Genomic DNA, 13594 nt, shown 5'->3' with positions numbered 1-13594 from the left:
AGCTTACACTTCATCTGAGCTGTGTAGTGGAAACTGTGCTCACTGGTGTCTTGAGAAGGATTCACTATAGAGCACACAAGAGGAGGCTGGAGGTTACTGCTGTAGTGTCTTTCTAATTCTATTTCCTTTTTTATATTAAAGCTGCAATAGAAAAACATAATACTTCCTACAAGCTGTACATATATTATTGTAAGAAATGTAGACCTGTTTGCATCAGGGAGTACAACTGCAGTTCCAGAAGTTGGTTAGGAGAAAAATATGCTTCTGTAGCACTGCTGGACACCACTAGTCCATTCTCTGGTAAAAACATGGAAAGCTGTCCTAATAAGAGCAAAGTGACAAAAAAACGTGCCAGGCTGTGAAATAAGAGAGACTGTTGGTCTATCACAGGTGATGTTCTCACAAATCAGTGGTGCAGAACTGTGCTTACTACACAGAAACAGAATCTTTGACAAAATCAGCTAACATTTTTGCAGCAGATGTTACATGCTGCCCACGTCAATTCAAGATGACAGTCTCCTTAAATGCTTTTCAGTGATTGCCTGGATAGTTCAATAAGTTATCTGGATACCACTTCTGCAAGGATGTTATGGCTGTATACTGCTGCTAATGGAGAATTCACTGTAATTTATGACTTCTACCTTTACAGCATCTTTTTTTTCTTTCAAAGTACTTATTTGAAAACTAATAAAGCATGTAAGCATTATAGTAATAGCTAAGATTTGTTCATGAGATTTACAGAGTATGGTTTGAGTTGACACAAATAACATCTCTAACTAGTTAATTATTGTACTTCCCAGGAGACTGATCCAGCAGCAATTATCAATATCAATGCAAAACCTCATGTCCAGTGCTTTTCATTTTACCCGTGTTCATATTTGTACACATTTTTTTTGCTAATTAGAAACAGAAGGACGTTCTTTTGATGTTTGAGTCATTCTATATGAGGCCTGGCTGGTGCACACTCCTTTCAGCCCTGTCTTCAGTAACAAGTGCCTCCAAGGAAGGCAATTGTATATCAAATACATCAAATTGGCCGCTCCTTAGGTTGTCCTCCAGCTTACAGTTTCCTAATCCTCAGCACCCACAGCCTGGCTCAGTCCCTGGGGCCTGAGATATATAAGAGCCCACAGGTGAAATCCTTCCCCCAAAAGATCTACATAATTCTCAAGTCTATATATTTCTCTATCCAAACCTGTGCCCTTTTTTTTGCCACACCTTCCTGTATGCTTCTTTCTTCCTGCGCTTCTCAAAGGGTTAGCAATTTACAACAGCTTTGAGAAACAAACCCCAGCTCTCCCTGTTTAAATGCTGATTCAGAGTAATTATTGCTCTTGTGTGAGTGTAATTTAGGGCATAATCCTCCAGCTTGCTGCTGCTTACATTCACCTTTTCCTTCTTGTTTAGGAAGCAGCCTTGTTCAGCACAAACATTCATACAACTCATATAGGAGAGGGCATATCCTTGACTTATCATCATCTGCGATTCTTTTCACTTGACAGGTTGAAAAATGTGTACACCTATTTTCTCTGATGGTTCCCTTATCACTGTGGGCCTTCCTGAGGCTAAATCTGCTCAACCATTCAATTTTGATTCTGGAAGCAATGTTAAGGCCATTAGCTGTGTCCACATAAGGAGGCTGTTATAAAACTTGACACGCTTATTAATCATAAATTCAGTAGACATTCTGCTTCAATCTTTCTGGGGTCTGCTTATGCTTCATTTATGATGTAAAGTGTGGGTTTAGGGGGAAGGTGGTGTATTTTTAGATCAGTATTTATGTCAGGTAGCAGACAGTGTTCAGTATTTCCATATCGCTTTCCACCCAAGGAAATGCACTTAGCTCTTTCCCACTTGGATTGCACATCGTTTGCTCCAGAGTGAGAGAGTGAAAAAGTGCAGTTAGAGAAGTTCAAGAACAGGTGGCTGCAGACAAGTGTTCGCTCTGCCTTATCAGTAGGGGACTAGCACCATCCCTTTGCCACCATATATTACCATTTATTACCTCTGTATCATGATACTATCATTTGAGGGTGAGGTAAAAACATCATATTAGAATCACTTTCCTTGCCGCTGAATTCCACTAGTGGCTTTTAAAGTAAAGCTGCCAAAATCTATATTCCTGAAATGGTACTTGTCTAAACCCATAGAACACCAGTGGTTTCCAAATTGCTAGTTAAATATATCTCACAACAATAATTTTTGGATTGCCAAACTGACTCATTTAAGACATTTGTAACACATTGTATATTCAGCCTGGACTCATGAAATGGATTAGCAAAGACCATCAGCCTTGGAAAACAAGAACATATTTCCATGGAAGAGGGAAGGAAATAGACTGTAACCTTCTGCTAGCATCTGCCAGCACATTGCTCTGAGCCCACCAGCCCAGGTCATACCTACACTCAGCTCTGGCTACAGATAAGATTTCTTGTCACTTGGAAAACAGCTGTCTGCAACTCTGTTATAATTGCATTTTCCTCTAATTGCCTGCATTTGTTCAAATCCGATAAACTAAAAGTGAAATGCAGTGAGGCAGAAAATGTGGCAATCAGCACCAAAGATAATATGAATGTAGTGGCCCGTGAACCAAGGCTCCTGAATTTTGCACGTGTAGGAGAGTTGAAGACAGCAGAAAAGGTCATATTTAAGACCACAATACGGGAAGAGACAATATGGGTCACCATGCTTAGTCTCCAGTTTCACAGGCAACCACATCGTAGAATTACTTAATCAGTTTATTGAGTTCTGCGTGTAGAAAATTTTAATGACCAACACACAGGCTGACACTGCTGATTCAAATCCTCTGCAAATATTTCTTGTCATCTTTCCTGGTCCAGGAAGATATCATTAAAAATAAAATACTCCAACTTCTTGCCCTGCTCACCCCAATCCAACCTCCTATTTTAATTTCATTTTAAAATAACATTTGCATTCCTTTCGAGCCACACATCATTTTCCACCTTTTTGAAAATGCTTGCCTTGTTGTGAGCTGACTTGGTCACACATCAGAGCATCAGTGCTCCCCTTCCACTTACCTCCATGGCTGCCAAATGTGCTGTCGTTTCACCTCAGGTGGAATCATTAACTACAATACCCTCTCTTCTCACAGTCCAATAAGTGCTGAAACCCTGTGGTCGTACACCACAATTAATCTCTTCTGATGTTCAGGTACAGAAGAGATTCATGTTTGATTCTCTCTATTGGGAAGTTGCTCATTAGAGGTTATAAAATAAGAGAGATGACTATTATGGGTGGGCTTTTCTTTTCCTTTTTACTTTTGCCTGTACTTGGGTTGAAGATCGTATTTTTCCCTTTGATTTGCTCTGTTTTATTACTTTTAAGGTAGTTTTTGTATGCAAGTTGCTTTTCATGTGCTTTTTTCACCTACCAAGCTATATCTTCTGCCTCCAGGCTGTGCTCTGTGTGATGTCCTCAGCCCCCCTTACCTGCAACTTGGCTCAGATCTCACCAGCTTTTGTTTGACCATAGAGTGACCCATATTATTTCACAGAATTTCAAGTATCGCTGTCATACTAATAACACCTAGATGCATTGCTTTACTGATTGCTTGAGAAATGTTATTTGTTCACTAAAGCCCTTTGAGCTAAGCATTCAATATGTTTCCTTAAGTTAGAGCTTGGAAATTTAAAAGTCAAGCTATTAATTGTCAGCATTGAGTCTTCAAATGTCTAGAGGGATGTCTGCCCTTTCCTTTGATAATGTCTCTGAAAAATCCCAAACTGAGACACTGGTATGTGTTTTAGGGAATTCTAATTAGATTCTGTTTTATCATTTATCAGGCATATGAAGGTAAATGCAGAGTTTATATCAGTAAAATTTGTGCAAGAGTCATGGATCTGGGATTAAGGCTCCAATACAGCTTTGATTGAATTATTTCCTAAGTTCTTTTTTGCAATCGTTATTGTAATGGACTCTGGATGGAAATACTTAAACCCCCTCACACTGGGTCCCATTGATTTACAGTACTGATTTACCAAATTTCATGAGGACCAAGATAAAAAGGGCTTGTGCTTTCAATTGAAGAAGAATGCATTTAGTATATACACTAAATCAGGCACATAAACCTGGATCATGTAGTGTTTTATTGTATTTCAAAAATAAGTTTTCAACTTCCCTCTGGGTTTTTCCAGCATTTTCAAATACACCTAAACGATTAGAATAAAAATGAGGGTATTGGTACAGTAGCAATGAACTTTACAATAGCTAACATTGAGTCACCTGGTCTTTACTGTGGCATGCAAAATTTCATGGAGCCAGAACAGAGGCACACTGGGAGGGGAGGGAGGAAGGGAGGAAGGGAGGAAGGGAGGAAGGGAGGGAGGGAGGGAGGGAGGGAGGGAGGGAGGAAGGAAGGAAGGAAGGAAGGAAGGAAGGAAGGAAGGAAGGAAGGAAGGAAGGAAGGAAGGAAGGAAGGAAGGAAGGAAGGAAGGAAGGAAGGAAGGAAGGAAGGAAGGAAGGAAGGAAGGAAGGAAGGAAGGAAGGAAGGAAGGAAGGAAGGAAGGAAGGAAGGAAGGAAGGAAGGAAGGAAGGAAGGAAGGAAGGAAGGAAGGAAGGAAGGAAGGAAGGAAGGAAGGAAGGAAGGAAGGAAGGAAGGAAGGAAGGAAGGAAGGAAGGAAGGAAGGAAGGAAGGAAGGAAGGAAGGAAGGAAGGAAGGAAGGAAGGAAGGAAGGAAGGAAGGAAGGAAGGAAGGAAGGAAGGAAGGAAGGAAGGAAGGAAGGAAGGAAGGAAGGAAGGAAGGAAGGAAGGAAGGAAGGAAGGAAGGAAGGTGTTTTGCCTGAAGGCCAACCACATAGGCATGTGATGGACACTTAGATTATCTGTTTCTGTGAGACAGGCCAAGAAATATCTCTTACTGTATCAGATTAGATTTAGGCAAGGAGCCCATGAGGCTCTCTCTTCTACTTTCCAAGAATTGTTGTTTTCTTATCATGCATCCAAAATGTAGGAAAATTATCTTCAAGAGCTCTGTCAAAAAGAGTACCTGTGGCAGAGATCATGTGGCAGCAGTTACAATAAAAGTACTTCATCCTGTTTGGACAATATGTTCCAACTTTCTTTCCAAATTTATTCAGAAAGCCACGGACTTTGGGTAGCATTTAGCAAACATCCATATTGCTACCAGACAGGCACAGGCTATTTTACAGAAATTTATGAATGTAGATGTGACTGCTCATAAATGTAGTGATGAAAAATAGAGCAGCGTATGCTTCTATATTGCAATGGTATCCTCTGTGTAATGACTTTAGATAGATTTGTAACTGGTGTCAAAATCTGTCATCACTCGGCTATGAGGGAAGGAGAAGGCTGAGTCATGGAGGCTGTGTACCGATGACAAAATAAAGCAGGACAGAGCCCTCTGTGCACTCCTGCAGGGTGGTGGTGTTCCCTAGGGCATATCTATGTGTTACACACCCCTTTTCCTGCAGAGGAGCGGGCAAGGACCTAGAGGAAGCAAGTTTTGGTGGTGCCAGGGAGAACTGCTATGGGCAGCAGATGAAACAATGCCCCAGAGAACATGGATGATGGCACAGTACAGGATCATGGGTTGCCTCTGTCTAATACAGAAGACAGACCAGCTGTTTAGCTTGTGTACACACAGGGAAATTGTGGCAGAAGTAGGAGGTGCCAAAACTCATTTCATGTATTTGCTGGAAATTCAAAATACAATAGCAAGTTTGCAAAAAAAGGAATAAAACTTCCTCTAATTCCATGTCATGTAAGAATTGCTGGTGTCCCTGACTACCAGAAGGAAGAGCCTGTCATTTCTAGGCTTCATACACACGCAGCCCCATATCTCTCTCTTTTTATTTCATACAAGGTTTAGTTCAAGCTGGCCTTCTGTCAAGAGGTCTGCAGAAAAATGAGCCCTGGCACTGGCAGTCATTCACCTCCAGGTCCAATTCTTCATGGGTCAGGCAATCCAGCAGCTTCACGTGGGACCTTAATGAAACATTCCAAGAAAGCTCCAGGGACAGATAGTCATTAAAAGCTGTTAACAGCACCATAATTAAAAACAAATTAACAGGAAATCTGAAATTGCCTTAAGAATTGTTTCTGTCTTGTGTCACATCTCATAAATCTCAAATTACCATTAAAATTTGATTTAGTATTTCAGAATAGCTGCAAGATCAACAAGCCACTACAAAGGAGTTAAAAACCTACAAAATTTGCTTTCTTAGCACTAAGACTAAAGGATTTCTCTGACAGTCTGAATGTCACTGATGCTTTTAAAATCCTTTATTTACTGTATTTTAGAGGAAAGAAATAGGAAAAGAGAAGATGGCTCAGTAGCTGTAGCTCTATTTGTAAAGAATATTTCTCCAGCATTGCTTGTTTTCTGCTGAACTTGAAATGAGTTAACCCTTTTTTAGCCAAATCATCCTTCCTGTCACAGGAAGTATTAGGTAGCTTCTTCATCCTCATTTAAACAGGTGTCTTAGAAAATGAATGAAATGAAAATTTCTTCCAAAAGAGTGTGGGTTGAATTTCCCAGCATCTCAGAAATGGTAATGCTCAAAGATTTAAAGGATTTCTTCTTATACTAATACATTTGTAAAAATACTGAGACAGAGGAACTATATAAGGTTTTGACTCCATAGAGAACATAAAACTTGTTTCAAAATAAATTATGAACCTATACATGTATGATAATGAAACTATAGGTATCTATTGTAAGCTCAACAATTTAAAAGACAATGACAGGATCAATTTTGCAGCAAAACAAAATTTAAACTCGGTGTGTCGAAATAGCTATGGTTTTATTAAAAGCATGATTCTATCAGATATTTCATTAAAAGCTCAAATTCTATGGAAAAATAGTTATGTGATGATCTCAACTTTTGATTAAAACCAATGCAATTGATTTTATGGCAGGTCCTGCCTGGATGCAGAAAAAAAAAAGCGAGAAAATGTATCCCAAGTGCGTTCTACAGACTCAAAACCTGAAGACAAATAAAAGATCCCATAGATAATAGACTGTAACATTCCAGGTCTTTTGTGAACTCATCTTCAGACTTTTTTAGGGCTGCCAATCCTGATTTCTTAAGGAAAAAAAAAATCTAATAATTTGCATTGTCAAAGAATGTCAGAAAATATAGCTTGTCATTTTTGTCAGCTTACCAGTTTTTTATCATTGTTAATAATGCAGTTTCTTTTATTATACTAGTTAGACTACAAAGTTCTTCAACAAGCTTTGGGTTATTTTTTTCCCTTGAACACTAACATTTTTGTTTAATCTGCAAAGCAATTATCAAGTACACTGTGTCCTGTAAAGCCCACCAATTTGGGCTTCCCAACTTGTATGCATGAAAATCATTTCTTCTTTTTGCCAGCCTGTGTGGACACAGGTCAGTGCTACCTAAGAACATTCCAAAGGAATGGATCCATCCTCACAGTGCAGCACAGCAAGGGCCAGGGCAAGGCAGCAGGTAACACAGACAAAAGGGAACTGAAAAGTGTTTTAACAAAGCCACTCCAGGACACCAAGAGACAAGGGACTATTTTTGTACAGAATTTTAGTTCCTGAGATGTCCAGATGAGGCCACTGTGGTTTTATTATCTCGATTAAAAGAATAATTTAATTTGGTTACTTCAGAGTTTCCCATCTCCACAAATGCAAACATACTCAAATCGCCTGTTTTTCTGTTGGAGAACAAAGAATAGGAAATGGTTTGTCTTTTCTCTTTTTTTTGTTTCACACAGTGGTTATGATACTCACAGAGGCAGGAAGGGAACTGGACAATGAGAGCTGCAGATGTGGAATTTCTTTTTAAAATCCTCTTTGCTGTTGTTTGATGTCTGGCAGGCAGTGGAGATACAGCAGGAGATGCTGTGAGGCTGAAGCAGAATAAGCATTTTTCTTTGATAGAGATCCCTCGGTGAAGCTTTCCAGAAACAGCCCAGCCCAGGCTCTGCTGGGCTGTATCAGAGCCTGGTTTCAAATGGACGGTGTGATGCAAAGCCAGGGAAGGATACAGAGCACTTTGGCTGAGTCACGCTGTTAGGAAATGAGGATTTCTGTGGTGAGAAGCCACAGCTGGCACTGCCAAGTCCCCAGGCAGTAAACTCCAGTGTGTTTTGGAGATGGGGACAATGTTCTCATACAAAAATATCTGGCCAGCCATGCGGGGAGGTAGTGGCTACAGGGATACTGTGCTTCCTTTGGTTTTGTTTTCATTTCTTACTAAAAGTGACCAGCAGAAGAAAGAGCTCTGCAGTGACCATGGGACCATGTTCACAGGTGAGAGCCCAGCCACAGGGAGCAAATCCAGTCTCTGGCAGATTCTGGCACATTCTCTGCAGCAGATTCCTCACTTCAGAACTGAAACAAAAAGAAGAGAAATAACTAATCTTACCAATGCTCTCTAAAAAGCCTTTTTCTGCCCTTTGCATTTCCCACCACAGAAGAAAAATGCCATGTTCAAATCCATGGGTGCTCTCTGATAATAAATGAATTTTTAACAGCAGCTGGGCTGACACCCCAAAGGCAGAGCTCATGAGGGGCTCATGCTTTCACTTCTCCACCCATTTGGGGTGAAATGCCACATTTTAGGGCCCCATCATACAAGGCCCAGTCTTGCCCAAGCCACGGGATTTTCCTCTTCCCCCTGAGCATCTTCTCTGCCTGCAGCATCAGGGTTATCTCTGGCACTCTGGGCAGGTGTGGGGATGGTGGGTAACAAGAGCACTGAGTCAGTAGGGCTGTGATGGCAATTAGGATAACATTTGTATGTAAACTGACAAATACTGGCAAAAAGCTTTTGTGAGGGAGGGATCTGTGACTCACAGGCTGCCAGCTCACTCTAACCAGATACTACTGGCCTCAGCCTTTTTCAGGCTCACTCAGGCACTCTAGAGAATGCAATATTTCAGCCTCAGCACCAGCTGGTTTTATGCCACTCAGCCCTGTTCAAACACAGGTTTTAATTGCGTGGCTCACTCAGCTCCCACCATCTTTTGCGCTGCCTACTGTGGTTCTGACTGGTGCAGGACCCCACTCGTCAGACACAACTGCAGGGATGCGCCCCTCTTCCCTTTCTTCCCAAGCAGATGCAGCTCTATGAGGGACCTAAAGCTCAAAGGAGACTTCGTGGTGCTTGGCAGCAAGAAGGGGCTGTGGGATTGACTCCGAAGTGGTTGCTGGAGTGCCTTGACTTCCAACTGCCGTTTTCTGCATAATCCTTTAGCATCGGTGCTAACACAAGGTTTTAAGGTAAGGATCTCTGAAATGAGATGGTAAGGGAAGGTACATCATCACCAAATCTCTCGGAAGGCAGCAACACATCTTCATCACCATGTATTCAATGGAGAGGAAAAGCCCTGAAAGCCTTGCACTATTTGTTGCCATTTTCACCCAGTTTGGATGACACCTGAAGTTTTTGCAGATCCTTTTTATGGTCCCCTTGAGTTTAAACTTAGTGCATACGTATTCCTGTAGCAATACAATTTCCTTTCACCAGCAGAGCTCACTTCAGCTGTTGTTGGGTATTATTATACCTCACTGCTTCTTCTTCCACCAGCCCCTCTATATTGGATCTAAATGTCATTTATAGTTCAAGCTATTTGACTGCTAGTCCCCATGTACCCCAGAATAGCCCAGGAAGACCTGAAACTTCACAAGGAAAAGGGACATTAAGAGGCTCCATTTTCTAGAGTAGAAAAGAATCAGACCCCAAAAATCTGGTTGATAGATGTGAAAGTAGCACAGAACATTTAGGACTGAGTAATTTGGTTAGAACTGTGTGGTATGACTGCTCACACTTGGTGCTGTGGGTAGCAAGAAATCATCCAAGTGGGCACAGATACTACTGGGCAAAATGTCACTGCTGCAGTGAATTTGGCACCCTTTCTGGAAAGAAAGAGGTCAATCCTCACCGCAAAGGACGTATAAAAGCTAGAACTTTTTGTGAACATTATTTTTGTTTAACTTAGCAGAAAACAAGGACTGACATAAAAATGTCTTTATCAGTGTTTTTGCAGCATGCAAAATTTTTCTGGTAACTACTTCAGAGATATCAGGAACCAAAATAAAAGTGATTATGAAAACATCCTTTAAATCTGAGCTGAAAGGATGGCTTCTTTGCTCGTTTCCTTCTTTAGCTTGCTTGTTTTGTTTGTTTTTTTTTGAAATCACTCTTGCTAATTGTCCTGCAGTCATGGTATGTACCAGATAGCCAAGAAAGCTGACATGGTGAAGTTATATACAGCATCCTTGTGACCTTTTTGCAGTGAAGATACATGTCTGTCCAATAAAGCCCAGGCCAAATGACAGTGACAGCTGTCTTGTGGCATTCAGTTTGAATTGAACAGGTTTGCTCACAAGTCAGGAGCAAGTATTTCATTACAGACTGTGCACCAAGATCAGCATAAGCCCCCAAAAGTGAAACTTTCCCTCAGCAGCTATGGAAACTGTTCCGGTGGACTGAGATGCACTTCACAGGCTCCTCCCTGTCTCCTTCCTTTGACTTTCCCACCTCCAGCAGGCTGTCATCCCCTGTTGGCATTTGCATATTGCAGGGGAATAAAACCTCAGTTCTCCCAGGAGTGAACCAGAGTGTTATGGGAACTGAGCACTCAAAGAACGAGGAGCGAAGGAGCATGGTTTTCCTTAGGAAAGGCCCGAAGCTGCCTGCATGGGAAGATGCCCTTCTGGCAGGGAGAGAGCCCAAGTCACTGCTGAAACGGGGACTGCGTTATGTCAGCTTGAGCCTCATCATGAAAGGGATGACCAGCACACCTGACTTCTTGTGGGGACTGCATGAGGTGCAGAAGCTGAACCTCTCACGCAACCAGCTGGTGGTGATTCCTCCTTCCCTGGGGAAGCTGGACAGGCTGGTAGTGCTGAACTTGGGCGGCAACTGCCTCAAGTGCCTACCTAAGGAGATTGGGCTGCTGAGGAACCTGAAGGTCTTGTTCGTCAATATGAATTGCCTGAAAGAAGTGCCAGCAGAGCTCAGCTTGTGCAGGAAGCTGGAGGTTCTGAGCCTCTCACACAACTGCATCTCACAACTGCCTTTGAGCTTCACCGACCTGACAAATTTGAGGAAACTGAACCTCAGTAACAACCGCTTTGTTCAAATTCCCCTTTGCATTTTCGCCCTGAGAAGCTTAGACTTCTTGCACCTAGGGTCCAACAAGCTGGAAAACATCGCAGAGAGTATCCAGTATCTGGTCAATCTGCAAATCTTTATCGTGGAAAATAACAACATACGCAGTCTGCCGCGTTCCCTGTGCTACATCAGCACTCTGGAGTTACTGAACGCTGACTACAACGCCATACAGACCCTCCCAGATGACCTGTACCTGCTGCGCCGCCTGCGCCGCATTGCCTGGAACCCCATGGACAAAGGGCTCCACATCGCCCACAACCCCCTGTCCCGGCCCCTGCCCGAGGTCGTCGAGGGGGGGCTGGATGCCCTCTTCAACTACCTCAGGGACAAAAAGGAGCACAACTGAGCTTCCGCTGAGCTTGGGATTAAGCCTGTCATCAAGACTCAATCGCATCGGAGAGCTTTCCTGCGCAGGCATTTCCACTTCATAATGCTTGGATTTTGAAGGCTATGGATGGCTTTAGTAACAGTTGGAGGAAAGCAAGTAAAGTAGGATGGTCTTGATTAAGTGTGGGAAGAGCAAACTTTCTAAAAATAGCCACTTCTGTAACCTTCACTGTTGTGGTACTTGGGGGTTTTCATAGAAAAAAAATACAACACAGCTGTGATAAAATATTTGCTCTTCATTTGACAGAAACAAATTAAAGCAGACTGCCAGACATGCAGAAATGTGCATTTGACAGCTATTAGGCTGAAGAAATATTAATATTTGTTAGACTTTCTCTCTGTGATTGCAATTGCATTTCTACTCCTGCTCAGTTCTTCATAAACAGGTAAACCACAACGTAAACAAACACTGCTGTCCAAGTGAATCTCAAGGAAAATGTTTGCTTTTGGCAGTGAATATATCCTGAGCTATATTAGCTCACAGACAATATATTGCTGGTCAGTTCAATACCATTTGTTGTTTACCCCACAGCTGTGTTCTGACCTGTATAAATTACAGGTAGAGATTGCCAGTGATGAGGCAATTTGCCAGCTCTTTGGAAGCAGATCCCAAACGTCCCCAGAGCTCCTACTTCCCCTGGTGAGACAAGCAGCCCTTCACATGGAGCCTCCCAGGATGCTGAGAGCAGTGCTTCACATCAGCTGGGAGCAGCATCTGCACAGAGCACAGAAAGGACTGTGGCTTCTTCCCTGACACAAAGGATGGAGTTGCTCATGCTAGATGCACAACTGCTCTCCTTTCCCCCATCCCTGCAATCCGAGCTATGGAGTAACTTTACTCAGGAGGCAGTACATCTCCTAAAGGTGAAATATTTCTTTCAGGAAAAGCAGCATCAACCCAGTCATCACCTTAAGTAAGAGCTTCAAAAACAAATAGTTATTTCTGGGATTTTCAGTATCAGCCAGTAGCGTAAAAGCCAGGTCTTATGTGGTTTCTCATATTGATCTTCTGTGAATGTCCTTCATCAAAGTTTTATCTGGTAATAAAGAGGCAGTATGAAAGAGCTGTTAACAATTTATGCAACTTGGGGCTGATTTGTTCCCTCACACCAGTATAAAACAGAAGCAGCTCTGTTGAAATCAGTTGAGATAAACGCTTGTAATGGGAGTGTAAGAGAGGAATGAGACTGTAATTCTTGAGCTAATTATAAGTATTCAAAGCCATTTTTAAAGTGCTTCCTATGTCAAATCTCAGGAATCGATTATTTTCTAAAACTTAATTTCTTCAAAATTATGAAAGGCTGTGAAAGACTGATCCTGCTTCTAGTGAAGTTAATGGACAGTGCCTGGCTGAGGGAAAAACTCCTCAGCAGAGGTAGGAGCAGCCTGATAACAGCAGACAATTATGTAACTCATAGATACATGTGAGTAAACACAGCACCTTTGGTCACACTGACATTATTGGTGTGATATTGAATGCCAGCAATGAGGAATCGGTGCTTACAGAATATTCCACCCTGGGTCTGCCTGCCTTGATATTTTATTGTGTTGGATTGTTTTGTGTATGATTTGTTATCTTAATTGAGAATTTCAGTGTTAGGCCCAGAAATCAAAGTCTCCAACTGTGCAGTCAAGGACAAATCTTATGTTTCTAGCAAACATGAAACAATTTTGAAGGGTTTTTTTGCTCAAGCATTAAGAAAACAAAGCAATAAGACAAATATTTTGTGAATTTTTGTTACTTAGTATATGTTTCAAATGCAAATGTATTTTATGTGTAGCTTTACATATATTTATTTCACCCATGAAAAATTCCAAGTTTTTAATGAACAATGCATCTAATAAATTAGTATGTGATTCCATTAGCCACAAGGAATAAAGCTGCAATTATTTTTAGAAATACCAACAGATAATTCTTGGAGGGGATTAGGGGCAGATTATTAACTTTTCTAAATGCCCATTTCATATCCCTAAGTCTGGTATTCATGTAAACACTGCAATATTGCTTTGCAGGAAAATTAGATGCCTATGGCATTAATCACCTGAAAAGATTTTCCACATGTCAGTACCCTGGA

At 41.6% G+C, this 13594-nt stretch overlaps 1 protein-coding gene across 1 annotated transcript; it reads left to right on the top strand.

Moving 5' to 3' along the window:
• The first annotated feature begins 10449 nt into the window (after positions 1-10449).
• LRRC30 (leucine rich repeat containing 30) lies at positions 10450-11727 on the top strand. The gene has a single exon (XM_064402627.1). It carries the CDS (start codon positions 10450-10452, stop codon positions 11476-11478), a length of 1029 nt encoding a protein of 342 aa, XP_064258697.1. The 3' UTR covers positions 11479-11727.
• The last annotated feature ends 1867 nt before the right edge of the window (positions 11728-13594 follow it).

The sequence above is a fragment of the Passer domesticus genome, chromosome 1, assembly GCF_036417665.1.
Source record: "Passer domesticus isolate bPasDom1 chromosome 1, bPasDom1.hap1, whole genome shotgun sequence".
NCBI lineage: Eukaryota > Metazoa > Chordata > Aves > Passeriformes > Passeridae > Passer > Passer domesticus.
This window is presented reverse-complemented; position numbering and strand designations above follow the sequence as displayed.